The sequence below is a fragment of the Fusarium fujikuroi genome, chromosome FFUJ_chr03, assembly GCF_900079805.1.
Source record: "Fusarium fujikuroi IMI 58289 draft genome, chromosome FFUJ_chr03".
NCBI classification, from domain to species: domain Eukaryota; kingdom Fungi; phylum Ascomycota; class Sordariomycetes; order Hypocreales; family Nectriaceae; genus Fusarium; species Fusarium fujikuroi.
The window spans coordinates 3,540,795-3,564,633 of record NC_036624.1 but is presented as its reverse complement, the minus strand read 5'-3'; the positions used below and the strand labels follow the sequence as shown (position 1 = coordinate 3,564,633).

The 23,839-nt window shown below is 49.3% G+C and overlaps 8 protein-coding genes; 4 read left to right on the top strand and 4 right to left on the bottom strand.

Moving 5' to 3' along the window:
- Positions 1-250: 250 nt before the first annotated feature.
- Positions 251-1,621, top strand: FFUJ_03199 (related to mitochondrial cytosolically directed NADH dehydrogenase; the record flags this gene model as incomplete). Its single annotated transcript, XM_023575020.1, has 1 exon — positions 251-1,621. One exon carries the CDS (start codon positions 251-253, stop codon positions 1,619-1,621), a length of 1,371 nt encoding a protein of 456 aa, XP_023428274.1.
- Positions 1,622-2,053: 432 nt separating this feature from the next.
- Positions 2,054-3,809, top strand: FFUJ_03198 (thiamine-phosphate diphosphorylase and hydroxyethylthiazole kinase-like protein; the record flags this gene model as incomplete). XM_023575019.1 has 5 exons in its annotated part: positions 2,054-2,339; positions 2,407-2,542; positions 2,599-2,917; positions 2,975-3,186; positions 3,236-3,809. The coding sequence occupies 5 exons, from the start codon at positions 2,054-2,056 to the stop codon at positions 3,807-3,809; spliced, it is 1,527 nt and encodes a 508-aa protein (XP_023428273.1).
- A 167-nt stretch (positions 3,810-3,976) lies between these two features.
- Positions 3,977-6,086, bottom strand: FFUJ_03197 (related to cercosporin resistance protein; the record flags this gene model as incomplete). XM_023575017.1 has 5 exons in its annotated part: positions 3,977-4,623; positions 4,679-4,956; positions 5,003-5,170; positions 5,227-5,823; positions 5,974-6,086. 5 exons carry the CDS (start codon positions 6,084-6,086, stop codon positions 3,977-3,979), a joined length of 1,803 nt encoding a protein of 600 aa, XP_023428272.1.
- A 598-nt stretch (positions 6,087-6,684) lies between these two features.
- On the bottom strand, positions 6,685-8,614 carry FFUJ_03196 (probable 5-aminolevulinic acid synthase; the record flags this gene model as incomplete). XM_023575016.1 has 2 exons in its annotated part: positions 6,685-8,216; positions 8,287-8,614. 2 exons carry the CDS (start codon positions 8,612-8,614, stop codon positions 6,685-6,687), a joined length of 1,860 nt encoding a protein of 619 aa, XP_023428271.1.
- Positions 8,615-10,431: 1,817 nt separating this feature from the next.
- FFUJ_03195 (related to DNA repair protein rhp54) lies at positions 10,432-16,265 on the bottom strand (the record flags this gene model as incomplete). XM_023575015.1 has 3 exons in its annotated part: positions 10,432-10,659; positions 10,790-11,353; positions 11,415-16,265. The coding sequence occupies 3 exons, from the start codon at positions 16,263-16,265 to the stop codon at positions 10,432-10,434; spliced, it is 5,643 nt and encodes a 1,880-aa protein (XP_023428270.1).
- A 1,697-nt stretch (positions 16,266-17,962) lies between these two features.
- FFUJ_03194 (related to glutathione synthase) lies at positions 17,963-19,665 on the top strand (the record flags this gene model as incomplete). XM_023575014.1 has 4 exons in its annotated part: positions 17,963-18,264; positions 18,312-18,363; positions 18,437-18,585; positions 18,642-19,665. The coding sequence occupies 4 exons, from the start codon at positions 17,963-17,965 to the stop codon at positions 19,663-19,665; spliced, it is 1,527 nt and encodes a 508-aa protein (XP_023428269.1).
- A 494-nt stretch (positions 19,666-20,159) lies between these two features.
- On the bottom strand, positions 20,160-20,686 carry FFUJ_03193 (related to single-stranded DNA-binding protein; the record flags this gene model as incomplete). XM_023575013.1 has 3 exons in its annotated part: positions 20,160-20,209; positions 20,261-20,349; positions 20,409-20,686. 3 exons carry the CDS (start codon positions 20,684-20,686, stop codon positions 20,160-20,162), a joined length of 417 nt encoding a protein of 138 aa, XP_023428268.1.
- A 1,352-nt stretch (positions 20,687-22,038) lies between these two features.
- On the top strand, positions 22,039-23,834 carry FFUJ_03192 (related to pheromone receptor PRE-1; the record flags this gene model as incomplete). XM_023575012.1 has 3 exons in its annotated part: positions 22,039-22,660; positions 22,724-23,222; positions 23,273-23,834. 3 exons carry the CDS (start codon positions 22,039-22,041, stop codon positions 23,832-23,834), a joined length of 1,683 nt encoding a protein of 560 aa, XP_023428267.1.
- Positions 23,835-23,839: the final 5 nt, after the last annotated feature.

Below are 23,839 nucleotides of genomic sequence, written 5' to 3'. Positions count from 1 at the left end.
CACGCGAAATTCGGAGATACGCCATGATGGGACTCGGTCTAGGGCGTAGGGGGACAGAACAGCGTTTGTTGGCGAAGTTGGGAAGAGTCACTTGCAAGAGACTGGCCAGTACAGTGACTCAACAAGGTGAGTGCGGTAGCTTGTTGAAGGGGTCAATTGGCTTGTGCTTTTACCTCTGCGCCTTAAGCCTCAGAGAACCTCATCTCCTGTCACTGTCACTGTCACTGTCACTGTCACCACCCTAGCTAACATGAGCTTTCTTTCAGGGCGTAAAGAACGCATCGTCGTTCTAGGCTCAGGCTGGGCTGGATATGCTCTGGCAAAGACAATATCTCCCTCTCAAGCATCTCGGGTTCTCATCTCTCCTCGCTCTCACTTCGTCTTCACCCCCCTTATCGCCTCAACCGCCGTTGGCACTCTCGAGTTCCGTGCTGCTGTCGAGCCCTGCCGTAAACTCGGTCTTACAGAGTTCCACCAGGCTTGGGCTTCTGATATTGACTTTGCCAACAAGACCATCACCGTTGAAGCTAACCAGCGTGATGGAGTCACGGCTCGCTCGGGCAAGGATCTGTTGAAGGGCCTCGAGTTCCAGGTCCCGTATGATAAGCTTGTAGTGGCTGTCGGGTGCTACAGTCAGACTTTTGGTGTGGAGGGTGTCAAGGAGCACGCATGTTTTCTAAGAGATGCCACAGATGCTCGAACAGTACGTCTAAAAGTGCTGCAGAAATTCGAGCAGGCTTCTCTGCCTAGCACAAGCGCGGCTCAGAGGAAGCGATTACTTCACTTTGCTGTTGTAGGTGGTGGTCCCACAGGTATCGAATACGCGGCTGAGCTTCACGATCTTATACACGAAGACTTGGCCAAGCTGTATCCCGAACTAATGCCTCACGTTGCCATCACCATCTACGACATTGCACCAAAGGTTCTGCCTATGTTTGATCGCAATCTGGCCGCATACGCCACAAACATCTTCAGCCGTGCAGGCATCAAAGTCAAGACTGAGCATCACCTCGAGGGCATTCGACGAGACGACGACGTCCTCCTGATGCGTATCAAGGAGGAACCTGAAGAAGTCGCAGCAGGCGTTGTCGTCTGGAGCACGGGTCTCATGCAGAACCCTCTGGTAGGCAAGTTGGTCGGACGAGAGGTGGAGGGCATGGGAAAGATCGCAAAGAACTGCAAAACAGGCGGCTTCGCTGTTGATTCCCATCTTCGAGTCCAGGTCGAAGCCCAAGACTCCAGCGGCAAACAAATCACAAAGACACTCCCGGACGTCTACGCAATTGGTGACTGCGCCAATATCCAAGGCGAATCACTTCCTGCCACTGCACAAGTAGCAAGTCAACAGGCTACATATCTCGGCAAGAGATTCAACGCCGGGACGTCTTCTCAGGGGCCTCCAACCGCCCCCTTTCACTTCCGTAACTGGGGTACAATGGCGTATCTTGGAGGTTGGAGGGCTATTCATCAGAAGGGTAGTGATGAGCTCAAAGGTAGAGCGGCGTGGATTCTATGGCGGACGGCGTATTTGACAAAGAGCATGAGTCTAAAGAATAAGCTCATGATTCCGTTTTACTGGTTGGTTACATGGATTTTTGGTCGAGATATCTCAAGGTTCTAGGGCTATCAATTGTTGGAAAGCCTTGGAGCCACTGGAAAGACTTAAGAAAACACGCCTCCAACTCTAATAGTTTTTTTTTACCTCATCAATAAGTCATATAGTACGTACTTCGGTATTAATCACAAATAAAGTGAGGTGCTGCCAAGTCTTCTATGAGCTCACAGTTGTACAATCCATGCCCTACCCTATGTCATTATAACTCATCATCACTTGCAATATCGCTCACTCCACCCTTGCCGTGCCAAATATCTTTCCGTTCGCAAAAAAACACAAATCTAATTGGCAAATAGCAATTGAAGCATAAGCCAAAAAGAGTTAATTATATGCAGGTCTCCACTCTCAACTATATCATCAATTACCAGACACTGATGTCGCTAACCCCGCCAAAGCCGTCCACCTGATTTCATCACCATCAACCATCAACCATCAACCATGGCCAAGCCTACAGTCAACTACGGCCTATACTTGGTCACAGACTCAACGCCAGAGATTCTTGGCGATCGCAGCCTTGAAGAAGTAGTTGAGGCTTCTTTGCGAGGCGGTGTCACCATCCTTCAATACCGAGACAAGCATAGTGAGCGCTCAGTCGCTGTAGACACAGCCAACAAGCTACACGCCATTGCCCGTCGTTACAATATCCCCCTCCTCATCAACGATCGTGTCGACATTGCCGCTGAGATAGACTGTGAGGGTGTCCATATTGGACAGGATGATATGGGTATGTTGTGTTGATATCTCTCACTGCTTAGGCACCCATCAAGATATGATCTGCTCATTTGGTACAGCATATGAAGAAGCAAGAAAACTTCTTGGCCCCAACAAAATCATTGGCGTAACCGCAAGCTCAAAAGAAGAAGCTCTCAAAGCTTGCGAAGCCGGTGCTGACTACCTCGGTATCGGAACTGTCTACTCAACTCAGACGTGAGTGATATACAAGCATCATGTGTGACTCACATCAGCCCCTGACATACCATCAGCAAAAAGGACACAAAATCTATCATCGGTCCCTCAGGAGTTCGGGATATTCTCTCAGCCCTGTATGATGCTGGCTATGGTTCCGTCCCTACTGTTTGTATAGGCGGTATCAACGCCAGCAACACTGCCCCTGTTCTCGCTGCAGCCGGGTCCCCCTCCAAGTCTCTCGATGGTGTTGCTGTAGTGAGCGCTCTCATCGCTGCTCCTGAGCCAGCCACCGCTGCCCGTGATCTCCTCGGTAAGGTCATCGTCGCCAAAATCCCCGAAGTCATCAAGGCCGTAGCCGACAAGACGCCCCTTTCTCATAACATGACCAACTTGGTGAGTACAGTTCGGTTCATGTGATGACCATGTTGAATTCTCATGCTGGAAATCCAGGTCGTTCAAAACTTTGCCGCCAATGTGGCTCTCTGTGTTGGGGCAAGCCCCATCATGGCCAACTACGCGGAAGAAGCTGCTGATCTTGCCAAACTTGGAGGTGCTCTTGTGGTCAACATGGGCACCGTCACTCCCGAAGGACTCAAGAACTATCTCCAAGCCATCAAGGCCTACAATGAAGCTGACAGACCTATAGTCCTTGATCCTGTCGGGTAAGCCTCCAAAATACCATCGATTAATCAACTTTACTCATGCTTCCAGCGCTGGTGCGACCACTGTTCGTCGAGATGCTGTCAAGGCTCTTCTCGATGCTGGGCATTTTACCGTCATCAAGGGCAATGAAGGCGAGATTCAGACTGTAGCCGGCGCCACAATTACACAACGGGGCGTCGACTCAACCTCTTCCCTCACTTTTCCCCAAAAGGCATCCCTTGTACGCTCCATCGCCTTGCACCGGCAAACCGTCGTCGTACTCACAGGCGCCACCGACCTCGTAAGTGACGGAACTCGTACTATAGCCATCAGCAATGGACATCCCTATCTTGGCGAAGTCACAGGCACTGGGTGCACTCTTGGCACAACAGTCAGCGCCATGGTTGCTGCGTACGGCGCTGACCCTCTTCTCGCTACTGTCGCCGCAACTGTCATGTTTGGACTCGCTGCTGAGCTCGCCGCCGCGCGAAACGAAGTCCGTGGACCAGGCTCATTCGTGCCGACATTCCTTGATGAGCTGTACAGTATCCGAATGTCGACTGCCAAGGGTGACCTGCGGTGGCTGAATCTGGCCAAGGTCAAGGCAGTTGATGTTGATGTCAATGTCATTCCAGGTGAATGAAGTTTGCCATACAAAAAGCGAAAATTGCTAAATAGATAAAAAGAAAACTCCATCTATATCGAACGAGCTTACTTCATACCACGTAAAAGAGAAAGAAAATTGTTGAGTAACACAACGACCTAATGCTAAGATGTTGGTACAACCTTCTTCACCGACTTCCTAAGGCGTCAAGTCGACTCATTCAAGACACCAGGGTCACCGATAATGTTCCATACATTATAGCCTCTTGTAGCCGCCGCTTGCCAAAAGTCCGTTCCTGAATCATCCATCAAGAAGTCTTGACTAAAGTCCACCAGATCAGCGTTGCCAGATCCCGTAAGTAGACGCTGTCTCTCAGCCTTGACCAAATCTCTCACTGACTTGAGCTGCTTCACGAGTCTCTCGAAAGGATCTGGTGGAGGCGCGGGTGTAGCTGCTGTTGTTCCCCCGGGCGTCGGTGTACCTAGCATATTGCCGTGTTTGCGGCGCCCCACGATGATGTCCAGATCCTGGGCCTGCTGGCTCATCACCTCGACCATGTCAAGCTCTGCGTGTATCTGGGCAAGGTTCCACCCGGGTAATTGAAGTGTTACGACCTTGATGCCAACAATGATAGTGTACACAAGCTCAGACGCACTCATACACAGGAAACGTGGGCGTTCCATTTCTCGATGATCGAACCGGATATCGAAAAAGGTCTTGAGGGATCGGACACAAGCCCAAAGAAGTTGGAGTCGGTCAGTTAGAGGAAGATAGGATGCTGCAGAGTGTTGGTCCGAGACGGCGATCTCATAGAGGAGCACCTCGGCTACGTTGACATGGGTCTTGAGATTATCTAAACCATGGTGAGCGCTAGACGATCGGGATGGGGTGACATAACGTGTACATACCGTTATCAGCAAACCGTGGTCCAAGATTGTCTTTGTACAGCTGTAACTGTTCCTCAAACGATTGCACAACCATTGTCAATGGCAGTTTACTGGCGGTCTGACTTAGGTTCTCTGCTGACATTGTGACAGATATGGACTGTGCCAGCTGCTGAATGCGCACCAGCTTTATCAAGTACTCATCAGAGGGGTGCTGCATGGTTCTCTCAAGAACTCTGCAGCACATTTCCAGATGGCTGGTATTCATAAGGACATCAGGCCGCTTGTTCGCTGTGAACACTCTAATCCACGTCAGAAAGCCTCAGAATGAAGGCGGGTAGTTCTTACAAAGTGTTTAGGTAATAAGTGCCAGCGTAAACTCTCATATGATCAAGATTGCGATCAGATTCTTCTCCTTGCAGGCTCGTATCCTCTGTGAACCTCAAATTTACGCATATAGCTCTAGCAAGGAACAGCAGATTTGTCACTTGAGAGCCCTTCAGCGCATAGTGAAACCTGCGGCAAGTCAGGGGCGTGCTAACGAAACGGTCGCCATATCAGTATGTACATACCATGCCACCAGCATTTGCAAGCTCTGGAGTAGATCCAGACTGTTCAGGCCGTCCACGACAGCTGCTCGTCCAATCTCAGCTAGTAACTCTTGGCCAAGCTTAACCTGTCTAGCTCCATCAAGAAACAACCCTACCATCATGACAGCCTTCCACAGGAATGGCCGATGCTCACGTAGCTCCAGGGCCGTCATATGCCCAGGAACACACACAAACGGAAATAGACATGAGTGGATTGTCCTATAGCCGTTGAGAAGTAGCTCCGCTTCCCGGGGCGTGGGCCACCAGGAGTCCCATGGGCGTGTCTTGTCAGGAGCTGATGGTGGAGGATGTTGACCGGGGGTATTTTCAATTCCCGGCTTCAAGGGAAACAAGTGATTGAAACCCCAGGCATCAGATTTGGTCAACAGCTCTGAGCGTTTCTCACTCGTCGAAGGTGGAGGCGAAGAATCCTCCTCTTCTGAAGACTCACGCCTTACGTGCGAGGACAGCTCTTCAAGGCGTTTCTCCAAAGCAGCTATCTTAGATAGCTTTGGGCTTCTACGGGGCCGGGCCGGAGCCGGAGTTTGGTTAACACATGGCTTGTCTAGTCGATGGCATCTTGAAAGTTGAGACTCTGATGTCAGCAGCTGTACCTAACCACAAACTTACATGTGTGTATGCAGTCAAACTGACGGATTTTGAGACAAAAGCAACCAACACAAGCCATGAACAACACCATCCTCAAAAGAACCAATTATCGTAACTTACCTGTCGCATTTGAGGCTCCCCAGAGGTCCAGGGACGCACCTTGCCTTAGCTTTAGCGCATGTTGTACAGGCCTTGGGTCCCTTGTTCTTAGCCTGAGTAGAGTTGGGGCTCATATTGTCATTGCTGAGTTATCTGATTCTTGTTAGTCTCACAGAAGCAGAAAAAGCGGTTTGCAAAAGGAGACGGAGTTGAAAACGGCGTCGATATCCCAGACACTGAACGATATTCTCTGGACCCTGTCATTTGGGTTGTCGTTTAACTGGTCTTAGGCTGGCAGGACGCAGGGATCTCGTCACCAAGACGGAGACGGACCACGAAATCTCACCGGGCCTCCGCCTCATGGACGTCCATCATTCAGTTCTCCACCAACCTATTATTCAGAAACTTCGGTACAACATTCTTCCGAAAATGGATATCGCCGTCATATCATGACTTGATCTACGTAGCATAAATTATCCGTCATAACTTGTGGCCATGATCACAATTCGTACAAAAAAAAAAAAAAAAAAAGAGTCCTCGAATATTTGGGAAATGTTTACTCCATATCACAAGATGTGATAATGGGGGATAAATCAATTGGCATGCCCAGAGGACAGCATAAATGGTAAAAGATATCTCAAAACGAGTGTTATATCTGCATAGAAGTGAATTTGAATACTACTCATCATCCATCCATTGACGATGTCAGTGCGATTGGGTTCCTCCCATCGCTCAAGCAACAGTAGCAGCCTGAGAAGTCTGCTTGATCTCAAGCTCGAGAAGAGCTTCGGTAACGCCGTTGGCAGCTTGACCGGTAGCTTTAATTTCCTTGGTGGCCTGCTCGATGTTGAGCTGCTTATCAGTCCATAGAGGCTCCTGCACATTATCCTGCTCGCCAACACCAATGAAGCCGCCCTCAGCAGCCCAATCAGAGGTTCGCTTGATGTCGAGACGAGTCCAGATCTCATCGATAGCCTCAACAAGCTGGTCGCGGTACTCCTTGATATGTCCGGGAGTTGGGGTTACGCGGAGCCGCTCCTGGCCAACGGGAACCGTAGGGTAATTGATAGCCTGGACGTAGATTCCGTAGTCATTGAGGAGCATGTCGGAGGCCTCCTTTGCAGTTTCGGCGTTGCCAACAAGGATAGGTACAATGTGAGAAGGGTTGGGGATCACGGGAATGTCCCGAGCATTCATAGCTTCCTTGACAGCGCGAGTGTGTAGCTGCTGGAGTCGTCGATCACCATCAAAGCCCATCTGGTACTCGATGGAAGCCTGAGCACCGGCCATTGTGGCAGGGGGGAGAGAAGTAGTGAAAATGAACCCAGGGGCCAATGACCGGATCATATCAATGAATTTGGCGCTGCCTGCGATGTAGCCACCAACACAACCATAAGCTTTGCCCAGAGTGCCAGTAATAATGTCAATTCGGTCCATGATGGTTCCGCGAGGGGCACCATTGGCGTGTGCCTCCCAGTCAAGGTGCTCAGCGACACCAGCACCGTGAGGTCCGTACATACCAACGGCATGCACCTCGTCGAGGAAAGTAATGGCACCGTACCTGTCTGCAAGATCACAGATCTCCTTGATAGGACCAATAGAGCCGCACATGCTATAGACTGACTCGAAGGCGATGATCTTGGGCACATGCAGAGGAAGTGATGCCAGCTTAGCCTCGAGATCTTGCACATCGTTATGCTTGAAGACGATCTTTTTGGTGCCGGAATGGCGAATGCCCTGAATCATGGATGCGTGGTTCAGGCTGTCGGAGAGAATGACACAATCGGGCATCTTACTGCCGAGCGTGGCGAGAGTCGCATCATTGGCGACATAGCAGGAACTGAAGACAAGAGCACCCTCCTTAGCGTGCAGCTTTGCCAAGGTGCTCTCAAGCTCAACAGCGTGCCTGTTGTGGCCAGAGATGTTTCGAGTTCCGCCAGCGCCAGCACCATACTCCTCCAATGTTTCATGCATCTTTTGGAGGACATGAGGGTTGCGGCCCATACCTAGATAATCGTTGGCGCACCACACAGTTACTCGATCCTCCTTGTCGGACATATGCGCACGGGGAAACTCCTTAGCCAAACGGTTGATGTTGTTGAAATAGCGGTATGATTTGTCCTTGTGTTTCTTCTCGAGCTCGGCATTGTAGAATCCTTCGTAATCGAATTTACCAGGAGAGTGGAAGCCGGCGGCGGCGGCGGCAGCGGTCGGAGAAGCAGAAGTAGGCTTTCGGGTTGCGTGAACACCAGGAGGCGCGGGAGCTGAGGGACAAGTGTCAGAATAAGAATAGACGGTATTACCAAGGGCGTTTCTAACAGAAAGGCAACTTACCATTGTCACGGCCGTCAAAGAGCGGGCGGTCGACAGCGCGAGCCTCTTTGTTGCGGGTGGTGTGAATCTTGGCCTTGCCAGTCTTGGAGTGACCAGAGAAAGCACGAACAGAACCAGCAGGGCGACTCTTGGCGGTCTGAACGGCCATGGCCTTTCCCATGACAGGGCATCGCTGGCCAAGCAACTGAAGCTTGGACATGGTGCCGCCGCATGGAGAGGCGGGAGCCGGAAGGGCACGAGTCGAGGTGGACAGGGCACGCAGAGTGGCAGGCGTGGCCGTCTTCATAAAAGGGCACATGGCCTTAGACTGACGAAGGACGGCATCCATTATTGCGTGTATTCGACAGTATTCGTAGAATTGAGAGAACAATGCCTTCGTCGAGTAAATCGGCGGGGCAAAACGTGGTGTTTTCGAACTTGGAGGGGCAAATATGCCAGACGTGCGGAAAAAAAACGACCGAGGGCTTACAGTCAGCCGCAAGAAGTGAGACAATCCACAAGCAATTGGGTTTTGAGCAGCTAACTAGAGAAAAGCGAGGTTGGCGACGTCGAAATGTGAGGAGAGAGAAAAGGAAGAAGACAGTGGGAAATATAGCGGCTATGTAGTGAGTGTGACTGAGGTAGGATTGGAATCAATAATGAGTCGGCGGTGGTTCGGCAAGAACGGTCGGTCATTGACCCACTGAATGCTTCCGTTTCGGTTCCGTCCTTTTTCTTCGTTCTCTCCACCTCTGACAAGCGCTCAACGAGTTCAACTCCGCGCAGATTTCCCTATTCGGGCAAGCGAGCTGTGCATTCTTCTGCCGATGCAGGGCATTTCCCTCTGCAGACTGGTTACCTTAGTTTGACACGTGAATTGTTTGAGCCACTCTAGGCACTCAGATTGGTAATGTGAATGAATGAATGTACTTTACCTCTATCAACGTCTCTTCAACAGATACATGCGCCGCAACTCTCACCGAAAGTACCTACTTTTGCCTCACCTTTTGTAAAGAATATAACCAGCGGCCTACAGCGGCCCGCAGCCTCAAAAGGCGAAAGCCCGCACATGCCGACGTTGGCACGTACAGGGGAGACAGTGCCCGAGTCAAACTCAGGGACAGCCGTAACGAAATACCTCGCTCGTGATTGGCTCGTCCTTTTTGCACTCTAGATCCCAGCAGAGGCTAGATCTGTCCATTACTTTCCGGTTATTGGTTGGCTATCGTTGAATTGTCATTGAAAGGCGGACATGACGAGGTTCATCAACTGGAAAACTGACTTCCATCATTCCGAAGTAAGAAAATACCTAGGTAACATAATTAAGGGTTCCGGATGCCCTAACCTAACATTAGTTCGGCATGTAGCAACCTTGTCAGACATGACACTACTAAAGAATTGCATGTCAGGCCAGATCCCCGAGTCTGAAATTAAACACTCTCGACCTCGTCCTAAATGTCTCGTACGATGTATACCCACTGCTCAACCATTAAGTTGTTCCGTCTTCTTCCTCCCAAATATGGTTATGGATGTAGAGTGGTGGAAAGCTAGGCTAAGGCATTTTCGTCCATCCCCGAAACAGGTGGTTTTGCACGTACTCATTAAATGCACTAGAAAGCAAAGACTTTCCGTTATTGAACATATTGGGGCACAATAACCGAAGTCTATTGTGGGCTCTAGTTCTTAATAACTTCAATAAGAAGAGAATCCTTCTTTATGGCTGAAGATATGCCGTGAACATAATTGCTGGTTCACCGGACTGGTGGGATGACGATTCTGTCGGTCGGAACTCTTGAAGCAACAGAATGCGTTCAAACATGGCACCGTAAAGAAATGCTTACAAAATATACCTCTCTCTACCTGTAATGCATATCATCTAGTTTCCAACTTCAAGACCCACGGATTACTTGCTGCGTGAAGTATTATTGCTAGATTCCCGCCAGGGGATATGGGCTTGACAATTGAACCCACTTGCCTCTCTAAACAAATCTGCATATTAATGCATCCTCAAAAAGGGTATCATCTGGCTCAATGCTATGTCATGCCGTAAACGCCATCGAAACCTATCTTCCCGTATGGACACCGTACTATCATCATTCCCATCTGCATGATCCCATGAACTCCAATCCTCAATCGAAACGAACGATATTTGTAAAGTCTCTCAAGTTAGAGACCAGGCGTAACATCCCTGAAACCAAACTGTCCTTCTCGAGTGCCCATTGTAGGTGATGTTCGGGTTTTCTCTTCAAAAAGAGCCTCATTTGCCCAGGGTGGTAGACGGAATGCTCGGTTTCTCCTATTGTCCGCCGCTTCCCGCATTACTTTCATATCATCCGTAGCCCGGGATCGCTTCTCACCCTGATGCGAGCTTCGACGCCTGATGTTCTGCAAATTCTTTGAAATAACAAATTAGTCAAGGTGCGCCCCAAATAAATAAATAAATAAATAAAAAGAGGGGGGAAGAGGAAGTCAGAGAGTGGCAGAAAAGAGGACTGTCCAGAGCTGGGTTTGATGGGCATCATACATTTGGGTCGGGAGAACTGGTCTTCTCAAGTGCCCGAGTGGTGATCTCCGTTTCTGTGAGTGCATTAATGGCTTCGAGTCGCTTTTCGAGATCTTTCTCTTCGGCTTGAGCCAAGTATTCCGGCGCTATAAGGCCTGTGGCAATTGCAATCACCCATTTTTCGTGCGACAGAAGCCGAATGAGTACCCTCCAATGCTTTGTGTCCGGAAGCAATCCATACTGGCCCTTCCTACGGACCTCGTTCACACGTATGGTTGTAGATTTGGCTATCTCGTCAGGTTTACCCCCTGTTTGTAGCACATTGCGTTGTTGCATTTTTTGAAGGCCCTCCCGCAGACAACGATCGAACTCGACCATAGCAGGGTTCTCGGTGACGTTGAAGACTCCACCTTGCTTAAAGATGGGACTCGTGCGCGACTGTGCAGGAATGATCGGGGTCGAGTGCGGCTCAATCACGGCCTCAGAATGGTTATACTCTCCGAAAAAGGTGTTCGCACCAGCCATTGGCATTGGTGCTGGGCCATGGCTAGAAGTTGCAGGTTGCTGGGACACAGGCTGCTTTGTCTTATTGTATGTGTAAGCAGGGAACCCGAAAGCATGCCAAGGGGGAGGGGGGAGGACTTACAGGTGAGCTCGTTTCGTGAGATATTTTCTCGGCGCCTGAGACGTCCTGTTCAAGAGATGGAGCGGTTGCTGGAGGCGGAAATCGTGTATGGTGAAGCATACCCGAAGTATCATCAATTGATCGAGGGGTAAGCTGTTGAGATAACGAACTCGCACGAAGAAGTTCATCCTGCTCTCCATACAACCTAGCCTGCTCCTTTAAATCCACTCGGTCTTTCGCCCTCAAATACTCCTCTGGGTTGGTTTCTCGAAGACGATTCAGTTCAATCATTTGAGCTACTTGCTTCTTCTCATCTTCAGTCAGCGCAGCGCCAAGATCTTCCTCTTCGAAAGTGTCCGTTGTCACAATGGATCGGATGCTCTCGCCATTCTTGCGATGACTTATAAGCCTGTCCAGGATTCTGTCCCTGCCCAGATAAGGGGTGAGATCGCTTGGCGGACAATCTCTGATCACCGACACAACGTCGCCTTTGCGCTTTGACCAGCTGATGGGATTCTTCTTGTCAACGACTCGCGATGCTAACTGCATTTTGAAGACCTGTCTGTTGTGAAGATTATCTTCGAAAGTTCCTGCGACCATGAAACGATAAACGAATACAGGCTTTTGCTGGCCGATACGATACGCTCGGCCCACCGCTTGTTGCTCATCCGATGGGTTATATCTGACGTCAAAAATGACGACCCTGTTAGCCCCCTGAATGTTGAGTCCTACACCACCAGCAGTTGTAGATATCAGAAACACCTCTTTGCTACCCTCATTGAAGTCTTTTGTCTGCCTCTGTCGACTCGGAACTGGTGTGCTGCCATCTAGGCGAGAAACTGTCCTTCTCTGCATTCTGCACATGTTTTCGATATAATTTAATGTGTGTAAGGACTGACTGAAAATGAGCACCTTGTCTTTGACTTGACGCGCCTCGTCGAGTATGATTGTCAGTAGTTCTGTTTTTAATGAAAGCGTTGGCGTATCCAGGTCCCTAAAGGAATGCAACGTTTTCAAGAATTCTGGAATCATAGACTTGGGGAAGGATTTGTCCTCATTGTCATTGTTCGAGCGGATGCCCTTTTGAATTGCTTTCACCTTTGCTTCAAAGCATCGTGGGTGGCTGCAAATCAATCCAAGATGGTTGATGGCAGCAAAAGTCTCAGCTTGCGAGTCGGTGCCTTCTCTTCCTACACCCCTGATGTACAGTTGATACAACTGCTTCTGAGGTATCGTCGGAGGCACGAATATGATGAATTCCTGCTTTGGTGGCAAGTCGTTTTTTAGGGCAGCGATCGTGTGGCGATTGATCTTCGGTGCCACAAGTTGCTCAAGCGCCTTCAGCCTCATTTGTGCCTTCCTTTTTTCACCTGGAGTGCTGTCGTTGTAGAGGCCTCGCTCGACCGGAGAGGCATAAATGTGGCTAAACTCGGAGAACGGGCCAAGGAAGTTAGGGGCAACCCAGTCAATCATGGCAAAATACTCTAGTACACTGTTGGACAGTGGTGACCCTGTGAGTGCAATGCGACTCTTTGTTCTGAAGCGCGAACAAGCTAGGTTAGTTTGCGACTCCCGATTCTTCATCTTATGCGCCTCATCGGCGATGACCACATCTGTACGATTTGTCAGAAGGTCTGCTAGCTCATCTGACATGTTCATGATTATTTTGAACATTTCGTAGCCAAGTGTGAGGACGCCTCTGCCGGAAGCCCATGACGACACCACCGCAGCCCTTTCCTCGACCGGTGTATTAGATGAGACCTTGCGTAGCTCACCCAGTAGATCCGCTGGTGCCCATTTGAGGAGCTCATCCATCCAGTTGTCCACCAAGGCAGCTGGACAAAGAACCAGAATCCGCGGTTCCCTTAGATCTTCGGGTATTTGAGCCACTACAGATGGATCTTCTGATTGTGCGGCCTCTGCCAAAGCCACGAGGACCGTGATGACTTGCATCGTTTTGCCGAGTCCCATTGTGTGGGCTAGCAAACAACCTTGTCGCACACTGGGGTCTCGCACAATCTGATTCCAAATAAAACGGACGCCGTCAATCTGGTGATCCTTGATACGGCGACCAATGTCCTCATGGATGTAGATAAGACCTTGGTCTTCTTCTTTGCTTTCGTTTATGATAAGACGAGTCCCATCCCGCGACACTGAGCCATCCAGTGCGAGGGTCTCCCTCAATTTCTTTCTGCGAGCCTCTTGTTCCCTAACCCTTTGATTTTCGCGTTCTCGAAGATCCACGGCTGCTTTATCGCGGATGATTTCTTTTTCTTTTGGTCTTCGACGCCCCGCACGCCCTTCCTTGAAGACATTATCAGGGTCATCCATCTCATCCTGTTCCTCTGGAAATGGGTCATCGAGAATGTCCATGTCTTGTCTATAGATCTGACTATCCTGGGGGAAGTGAGGCATAAGAGCCGCTACGAACAGACAGAGACGTTCGAAGAATTTGACTCGTGCCTGATTCAATGTTTTCCTCAACTTTCCTATTTTATAGGAAAGCATTTGTTCTTCTGTCGTGTGCTGACACATGAAGAAGCAGCGACAAAGACGTAAAACGTCAAAAAGAACAACCTTTACGTTGCCCTGTGGTAGCTGATCGGGATCTTCAAGGGGTTCAGATAAATATGGCTGGATATGCTCCTCCCATACATTATTGGGGTGACCTGATAATATCAGATCGACTGCTGACTTCCGCCGGGCATGTTCCATATGCCACATCTCACCGATCAACAATCGCCAGCGATCGTTGCGCTTGACGTAATTTTTAAGTGGTTGAGATGCAAGCTGCTGAAGATCGCCAAAACTCTCAATGGGAGGGGGCTGAAAGCCGCCAACTTGACGTGGAGATTGTAGTTTTTCTGGCCGAATCTCTTGGCTTTGGTTTTCGTCATGACTTTTTTCAGAGGCATGGTTAATGGAAGCCTGGCAACCGACAACATCGGGTTCAAGTGGTTTGTTCTTGACGTTAGCAGGGTCGGCGGTTGTCAAGCTCTCCCCGTTGGTGATGGCTGCATCAGAAGGGACTGCATCAAGAGTTTGTTTTGCAGAAAGATTCTTTCTGAGAGGGATGGCGTTCCCCCGGTCTCCCTTCAATGGACAATTCGCTTGCTTGGCAGGGCTAGTCAAATCGATAGGATTAGTCATGTCATAACCCAAGCCTTGCGGTTCATCCATGTCGTCCTGAGTCAAATCCATGAAGTCAGTTTCGAAATCCTCCCATTCATGCTTCATAGGGGGGGGTGTTGAATCCCGATCAGTCATCAACCCATTTTCAATTGCATCCAGGTGGTCGTCAGGAACGATGAAGTCTTCCTCTTCGGAGCTAGTCAGAACCTCGTCTTCCATAAGGACCAAAGTGTCCAGCTGCCGCGCGGCGCGTGGTTTCGGACGGGCCACTGCTTGTAGTTTTGGGGGTGGTCTTGACGATTCAAGCAGCTTAATCAACCACTCCTGATACTTCTTGTCTTCCAAACTTTGCTCAAGGCTCTTGGCTGCCTCTCGGTAGTGTGCCTCGGAGGCCGAGTCCGTCTTCTGGATTTCTAGACAGAGTTTCTGGAGTCGTTCGACAAGATGCTTAGCCGTTTTGTAAGCATTCTGAATTTGTATGCCCTTAATGCCAAGGCGGCGAGATTTCTGCCATAGACTATAAGCTTTTCGCTCATACTTTGGGAGCTTCTTCTCAGTCCAGTTTTCCTCAATAGCTGTTATGGCCTCATTTAATATTTCTGCGATTCGCTCAGGAGAGACAAAAGGATAAGGCTGGGGATTGTTGTCGAGAGCAGCAAGCCTCTCGTTCTCAGCCTCTTCTTCCTTTATCTCCCTCAAGGTCTCAGCGTCCAGTTCATTGTCAAGGTCGGTGAGTTCGAGGATCTCATCAGACTCGTTGGAAATATGACTTGACGACCTAGAGGAATGGATAGGTATGCGATAGCGGCCTGTGAGAAGCCGCTTGAGAACTTTGTTTGCCGCGAGTCTTCTTCCAGGTGGAATTGTATGGATGCTGAATGAAGTAAAGGAACCGTCGCTCTCATTGATGAGAGAGCTCAACATGCCAACTGGGGTCAGCATGTCCTCTCTCGAAATCTTGCCCTCGCCTAGGTAGGCATACGAGGGTGCATTATCCCACGGAAAGTCTGCAGAGTCATCGTCTGCAAACTCCACCCCAGCCTTGGTGGTCGCGTAGTCAAGCACATCAGCTTCCGTCGGAAGGAAAGCGGGATCGGCGTTCCTTGGTATGTCTGTCAACAGCATGGGCGCCACCCGCCTGCGTTTACTAGACCTCTCATGAGACTCGGGAATTTGGTCAGGAGGCTCATGAATGGGCGGCTGACGAGAATACGTTGCAAGTTGAGGCTGGTCGTTTGCTTGGCGTGTGAGCGTTTGGTTTTGGCTACCCAATTCCTGCTGCAATGGGTTCCCTACAGCATGAGGAATCTTTCCATTAGTATCAGAAACGGAAACAGGCGTCTCCTTTTCTTTAAAACGATCACCGTTCGGAAGATTGAAGGATTGCCGTTGTTCCATGGCATGTGTTGAGGTTTCGGTCTCCTCGCCAGGGAACCCAGATTGTTTTCGCCTGAAGTCGGCTTGCCATTCCCAATACTCCTTACTTTTAGAGCGGAGAGTAACGATAGCTTCTGCGAGGGCAGCTTTGTGGCGGGCGATCCTAATGCCGAGACATTCCATCAACTCTTGACGCGAACACACATCTTCAAAGGTCAATAGAGTCTTGCCATTAAACTCCTCCTCCTGGATGCGTGTGGCGAGGAATGCAGGATCTCGACTCCATGGGACCCCAGGAGCGCAGAGTCGATTAACAACCACGTCTATATCCCAGGAATAGGGATCATCCACAATGTCATCCATTTAGCGACACTCTTGCTTAGAAGAGCACAGATAATTCTTCTATCGAACTTGTTATTAAAGATCTAGTAAGACAATTAGTCATTAGGAAGGGAAGAGACATACGTGAGAATCCTTATTATACTTCAAAGTATGCGCTTTTGTGACAGGCCTGCTGAGTAAAGGCCCAGCGACTAGAATATGTGTGGGAGGAAATGTGCATAGCCGCCGCCGCTTGGCCGCGTTTGACAAAGGCCACTCAAGGCTGAAAACTCGCTGTCTTTTAGCGTTAAAAAAAAGTCCAGAAAAGATGAAGACTTGGGTGTCAAAGGCTTGGCTACCTTAAGGAAAGTGTGAGGTGAGGTGAGGTGAAAGTGCAAGCACAGCGCAAGAGATGTGAAACCGTGCGAAGGGGAAAGAAAATCTCCGGGCTGGTTTCTCTATGAGTTCTATGGGATCATTAGAGTTAAAAAAAAAAAAACTAGAGAAGAAATAAATCGAGTTTCGCAGAAATCGTAGGTGCAAAGTTGAGCGATGATGGGGAGAGTGCCTTCTTTTCCATTCAGAGCGCGTTTGATGCACGGTACCCAAGGCAAGGCTGGTACTGTGCGTGTGGAATTGGCAACCACCTCCACTTATTAGGCACCTAGGACCGGGAGGTACATAGCAGCTTTGGTCTGTCACGTGACTCGCGAGTCTCAGTTGTTGACACCGGAGATAATTGAAAAGCAGAAGAAGGAAGAAGAAAACAGGAATATTGAAAAAAAAAAAGCGCATAGGAAAGAGAAGACATTAGGTAAAAGGTAGCAGTCTTTTTGCTCTAATACTACAGATGACTACTAATTTTATGTAGGTACCCTAGTATTTACTCAGGTACCAGGTAAGCTACTGACTAAGCTAGTACAAGTGGGTTTCAATCGCATCTACCTTACCTATCTACTAACCTACCTATCCCAGGTTCATCACATCCATCTTGCTCTATCTTATGACGGATCCATTGTCTTCAGCTTCATCTTGTTCATGCCTAGGGGACCTTGATCATAAATGACAAAAAGCTTTATGTAATTTAGTATAAGTTTAGCCTAACTTAGGATACCTTTTGCTGAGTTTATTTTGACATCCCATATCGAGGCCGATGTTTTCTTGCTCCCTGAGGCATGCACACTAGAGATCGACTACTGTGTTTGGGGGTGCCTCAAAATATCAATATACCATGTCTCCTCCGACTTAAATGACGACCTCGCCGGAAGTAAAGAGAAAACCAGGATAAGTAAGGTAGGCATGGAGGTATTTATTACTTCACCCAGTAATATAAACTTCACAATCTGCTACCCCGCTATCGTAAATGCCCCTCATAAAACACCAAAATAAAGTACTAGACCTACGCAGAGTCCTTCTAGTCCAATTGCCGTCCAAAGGGTGAACCCATTCACCGTGGGTCTTGCAAGTGGCCTATCGCCCTAAAATTAAGCATTTGAACATGAGAACGAGCCTTTTATCTTCGGGTATTCCGCGTCCCGCACCCACTGTAATTATTAAGCCACCCCGTTCAGCTAAGCACGCAAGCCAGCGTCTTGACTAATACACCAAGGACTTTTCATACTTCTCTTCCATACCTACTAGTATTCACTTTACCCAAGGTAGTCTGTCATCAAAAGTTTCTCACGATTCCAGTTACTCGGTGAATATCTCATTGCAAAGCCTAGGTCAGTTCCAGCATAATGGCTTCTCTCACAGACGGGAGATACCCACCCAATCTCAAGACCGAAGAAAAGGACGCCCTCATCGAGACCGTCAAGGACTGGTCAATAGGCAATGGCCTCGCAGTAAGGCCTCCTCCCACAGTCATAGCCGCCGAGGCAGACCCCAAAAGCATCGCTGCTATCAACGTTCCTGTGACCCTCTTTCCAAGTCCATTTCCCAAACAATGCTTCGCCCAGGGTAAGGCAGTTCAAAAGACTTACAACGAGCTGTATGCCTCAGTGAGCAGGGATGAGGAGTTCTTGGCTCAGGTTGTGAAGGAGTGAGTACGCCTCAGGTTTACATGCTATCATTTCTAAATAAATTCAGGGTCTCGGATGGTGATGAGTTTATTCGGAACTTATGGGAAGTTCATATCAAGGTTAAAGCCGAGGGATATACACAGGCAAGTGTCTCTCGATTTAATTGAAGACGTCTCATTAACAAGACAACAGCCCGTGTCTCTAGGCTTGTTCCGCTCAGACTATATGGTGCATCAGGATACCGAGACCTCAAAGTCTTCTTTGCAAGTCAAGCAGGTTGAGTTCAACACCATTGCTTCTTCTTTTGGCGGTCTTTCGACGCACACCTCTGCTCTTCACAAGTAATTCGACTCCCTTCGTAAGCTGTCCATTAATAAACTGAGCCTAATGAGAACAGGTATCTTGCTACAGCCGAGTACCCGATTTTGGACAACTCTATTACCCCGGGATCACTAGACTTGCCCGAGAACACCAGCACTCGTGGCTTAGCAGCAGGTATCGTGAAAGCGTACAACATTTATCCCGACTCTGAACTCGGCCACCAGAAGTGCGTCATCTTTCTCGTACAAGATGGCGAGAGGAATATCTTCGACCAGCGCCATCTTGAATACCAAATATCTAGCTCTTCGTCATCTATTCCTGTGTTCCGACTACCTTATTCCCAAATCCTCCAGCACAGCAAGATTGCAGACACCTCTAAACGCCAGCTTTTGTACATTCTTCCAAGAAACCCTTCCAAGGCTTACGAAGTTGCTGTGATCTACATGCGATCTGGATATGGGCCTTCTGACTACCCTGATCAACGAGCTTGGGAGGCTCGTTATCACCTGGAGAGGTCGAATGCTATTAAATGCCCTAGTGTCCTGACTCAATTAGCTGGAACGAAGAAGGTTCAACAAATTCTCGCAACACCGCGCCCTTCCACAGAGCCCTCGGCTCTGAGTAGGTTCATTCGCGATGACACAGATGAGGCAGCTGAGCTGTGGCGCACATTTACCAACATCTACCCGATGGACAGCAGCGATGCCGGACTTGAGGCTCGGAAGAAGGCCCTCGACCTCAATATTTGCCAAAATTATGTGTTGAAGCCCCAGCGTGAAGGTGGTGGCAACAACATCTATCGGGGTGCTATTCCAGACTTCCTCAAATCTGTTCCCGAGTCCCACTGGGGATCTTATATTCTCATGGAGCTCATCACTCCCCCACCTGTCAATAACACCATTCTTCGCAATGGCAATCTAGAGCAAGGCGGTGTCATCTGCGAGCTGGGTATTTATGGTACTTGCATCTGGGACCAGAACACAGGCAAAGTTCACCACAATGAGGAAGCCGGGTATCTTTTGCGCACAAAGGGTGATAAGAGCGAGGAAGGTGGAGTCGCTGCTGGTTTCGGATGTATGGACAGCTGCGCATTGGTGTAGATGCTCTCAGATTCCTGGCATAGCTCTTTCGGCATCCATAAGGTATCGACATCATACAATTTCTTGTTGACAAGCAGGCCTGCCTTCCTAGAGAAATCCTTACCTGCTGCCATAGAAACTTGTCCAAACGGAGGAGAATCCGCCATGAGCCTAAAGAGCTGGGACCACACATAGGACTTGCGGCCATAAGGTAGTCTTGGAGCGGAGTAGTGCTTTGACAACTCTTCCTAAACCATAGGCTCTATTCTGTAGCCTGTATAAGCGAACACACGACGAAGGAATAAGTACGTGATCAACAAAGTTTATTACATCGTAATATCATACATATCCTCCTAAGGTTGCGCACAACGCTCATCGTACGTTACATCCATACATTAACATCCAACAAAAGAAACGGGTCAAAGTGAGAGAGGAGAACAGGTAGGCAGAAAACTACGGCCAGGTGATTTATTTGCGACCATGTTACAAGAAGGAATTCAGTTGACATTTGCTGCTTACTCGCCCTGCTCAGGAGCCTGGGGACGTCGGAGAACCTCGAGGGTGCCTCAAGAATGGTTAGCTGTGGTGAATGGTATCTAGGGAGGAGTAAAAATACGCTGGACAACATTGAAGCTGCTGCGGTTCTGGCCGTTGGAGTCGGTGTAGGTGCTCAAGGAGGCATCACCCTCGACGTAGACGCTGGCACTATGTAATGGTCAGCACAAAATACCACGTGTTGCAATTGTTTTTATAAGTCATCGTACCCTTTAGGAAGGTTCATGAGATAATCGCGCTGAGGGCCCTCGGCGAAGCTAGTGACTCGGAACCAACTGGTCTTGCGGTTGTCTCGGGGGCCGCTGTTGCTGGCCACAGCGTAGCGGAGGACTTCGCGACCGGTACTGGTGGAGTGAACCTCAGGGGTGTCGGCGAGATTACCAATGATGGTGATCTTGGCCAGAGGTCGAGGGGTGGTGGTGCTAAAGGCCCGGGCAGCAGAGACAGGGGCGACAGCGGCGCGGCGGAAGACGGAGGAGAAAGACATGTTTGCTTGCTTGCCTGCTTGCTTGCCTGCTTGCTTGTGCGATACGTTGTTGGTGAAGAGCTGAAGCTGGGAACCGGGGCGGCGAGGGTATGGGTGGGTGTTGATAAGGCGGGCACTGGAGGACTGAGCTTTGGTATGCTTGTCGCGTCAAGACGGTTTGTTTCGAAACCCTGATACGCGATAGGGTGGGCAAGCTGAAATTGGAATTAGGGATGCTCCCTCAATGCGCTATTTGATTGGATAGATTGGAGGTGTTGTGCGACCCGGTAGATGGGTGCCGCTGACTGTGGAGTGCTGGATAACTGCATATCTACGACACTGCGATTTGAATACGGCCTTGCATTTATGCGCATCAACGTTAACCTACTACCATCATCAAATAAGGTAGGTAATACACTTCCAATGTCATGAAAGCATACTCCGTAAACCCGTTCAACTTCCGAGTGGCCAAGAAGTGGTCCATTCCAAAAGCGGACTTCGCTTCTCGGTGAATCGGAAGAAACGAAACACTTCCTACAGTATAGAATATTCACTAGCGGCGACAGACTGAAATCACCATTTCAATTGCACTTCCTTGTTCATCCTCCCGTCTACGTTAGACCGAGTGCTCTGTCACTCCCCATAAATGATCAAATCAGTATATTCTACGGAAAAAAGGCCATGCTCTACGGCTCAGACTTTAGCCCCGCCGATCTCTTCGCCAACTTCACCAGTATCAGATCCTACAGACCTGTTACTACTTTGTAAATGGGCTTGAAAGCATCCATGTATGTATTACAGCCTAGGTGCCTATTGAGCTTTATTCAGTGGTCTTGTTCACTTACCCCTGCCAGATCCACTTACCCGATCGGGTTGTCAATAGACGCCCACAATAGCCGCGCCTTATACAAGCAGACTGGACAGTAACGCCAAAATCTAAATGGAGGCGGAGATTCCAGCTTCTTCCTTATTAAAAGGGTGAAAGAGGGGGCTAATGATAGTCCTAAGATCGAAACATGCTGCTGATTAGGGACACAGGAACGCCAATTGGCATGCGGCCCCTTCATCTCATCTCATGTCGAAGTGACGGTGCCGCCGTCTAATTAAGCCCTCCACCATGACACATCTCGCTGCTATTGACTTCCTTCTTCCTTCATTATATGCTATTGAAGTCCTTCTCGACATAGCCAACAGAGCCAATGCTTCCTGGGTGAGGTCCTTGCGCTTCCCGCTTTGATCAACCGTTGAGCCAAGACGTCAACGTCCGGAGCCATCTTGCATCTATCACCATCACCAACAACACCAAGTTTCTTTGACCTTGATAAATCTTGAGATACACCCATTCCTTCTTTAACTCCCTTTTAGTTGTCGTCATGATCGACTCAGCTCACCTGTCTGGTCGTGACGACTTGTCTATCATCGTGGCTCCTGGACCCGGAACCATCACTACTCCATCACTCACAACCAACCTTGTTTGCAGAGTTCTCTTCGGGCTCATCGCCAATATCGCCTGTATAGTCCCCCTAAAGAACCTCTACCGTAATGGAGAATTCGCAGCCGTGGTCTTTATTGCCAACATCGAATGGTCAAATCTCGACACAATAATTAACGCTCTCATCTGGCGGAACGACGACACTAGCAAGTGGTGGAATGGCGAAGTATTCTGCGATATCAATGCTTACTACGTCAACTTCACTGGCGCCTTATTCGGAACCTGCCTCCTGGCCATCATGCGGAATCTTGCCCAGCAAGTCGGCCTCCTTCGTGCCAATGCCCTCACAGTTCGGGAGAAACGCCGGCGTAACTTGGTCCAGGCACTCATCATGTTTCCCCTTCCAATCATCCAGGTCGCATGGGTCTGGCCATTGACTACTCAGAGATACGCAGTAGCTACCCTGGCTGGATGCAGCTGGATTGCATGGCCTTCGTGGCCCTATATGGTCTTCTTCGTCCTGGCCCCTGTTACAGTCGCACTGATAACATCTGGATATGCAAGTAAGTCTATGCCTCCCTCATCACGTAGCCATAGATAAGTCTAAGGTAGTTAACGCCACACAGTCCTTGTCTATATACGCTTTCGTGACATTGCAAAAACCACTCGTTCGGCGGTCAACAGCAGCAGGTCTGCTAACCAACGCGCTCAGAGGACGAAGCGTCGCCTTTACTTAATGGTATTGGCCATATTAGTCCCTTATCTACCTTTTGTGGTCACCCTTGCTGTTCTCAACATGCTGAAGGCATTTCCTCTTCAACCCTTTGATTACGACCTCATCCATAATCGGGTGATACCCTATCCATGGTCGGCAGTCATTTTTGTCCCTTCCAATGGTGTCAACTTCGGGTATCTGAACAACTGCTATATCCACATACTTTCCGCCATTCCTGTCGTCATCTTTTTCGGCATGACCAAGGACGCTATGAATAGTTATCGTCGCGGCTTGCTCTGCCTTGGCTTTGGATGTCTCTTTCCCAAGCTTCACGAGGAGTATGACCCTGACAGGACAATCGGTGGGAGCAGTTCTGGACACTCTCGTTTTATGGGTTCCACCACTTCGACGTGAGTAAACAACTGGGGAGTTTCATGTTTGTATAACTAATGTTACATAGTACCTCTTCGATATCGAGCAAGATCAGGAGTCTTCTGTCTCAGCGCAATTTGAGCACAGCGTCCTCTGCAAGCCTCAACCCAATATCTTTACAGTCCAACGACGCTCCTCTCGTGACTCATGAATACGAGTTAGGATCTCGAGTGGGAGGGTTGCAAGTATCACAGTCACCGTTACGGGAGATTTCCTACCCTCCCCCAACTGTTTCGACTTCATCAGAACCCATCAACCCAGCTCCTCGTAACCCTTTCCTCTTCCGGACGCGCTTCGACATGCCCACCATTCCATTTCGTTCAATCTCCTCATTTCGCTTCGGCAAGAAGAAGGATAAACGACCCCCGCTTGATCACGGTTTACCTCTTGACTCTCTCCCCTCCGTCATCAACAACCAGTTGTGGGAGAACAGCTCCGCTCCGCAGCCTTGCAGTCAGACACTTGTTTGGGCTGATAGAAAGATCGTCCCAGCTCCCGGTATTTTTACTACCGAATCCAGTCTGTTGGTTCCTATGTCGTCGACGTATTCTGTCACAACTGAACCACTGCAGGAAACATATCGGCGCTAGGAGCG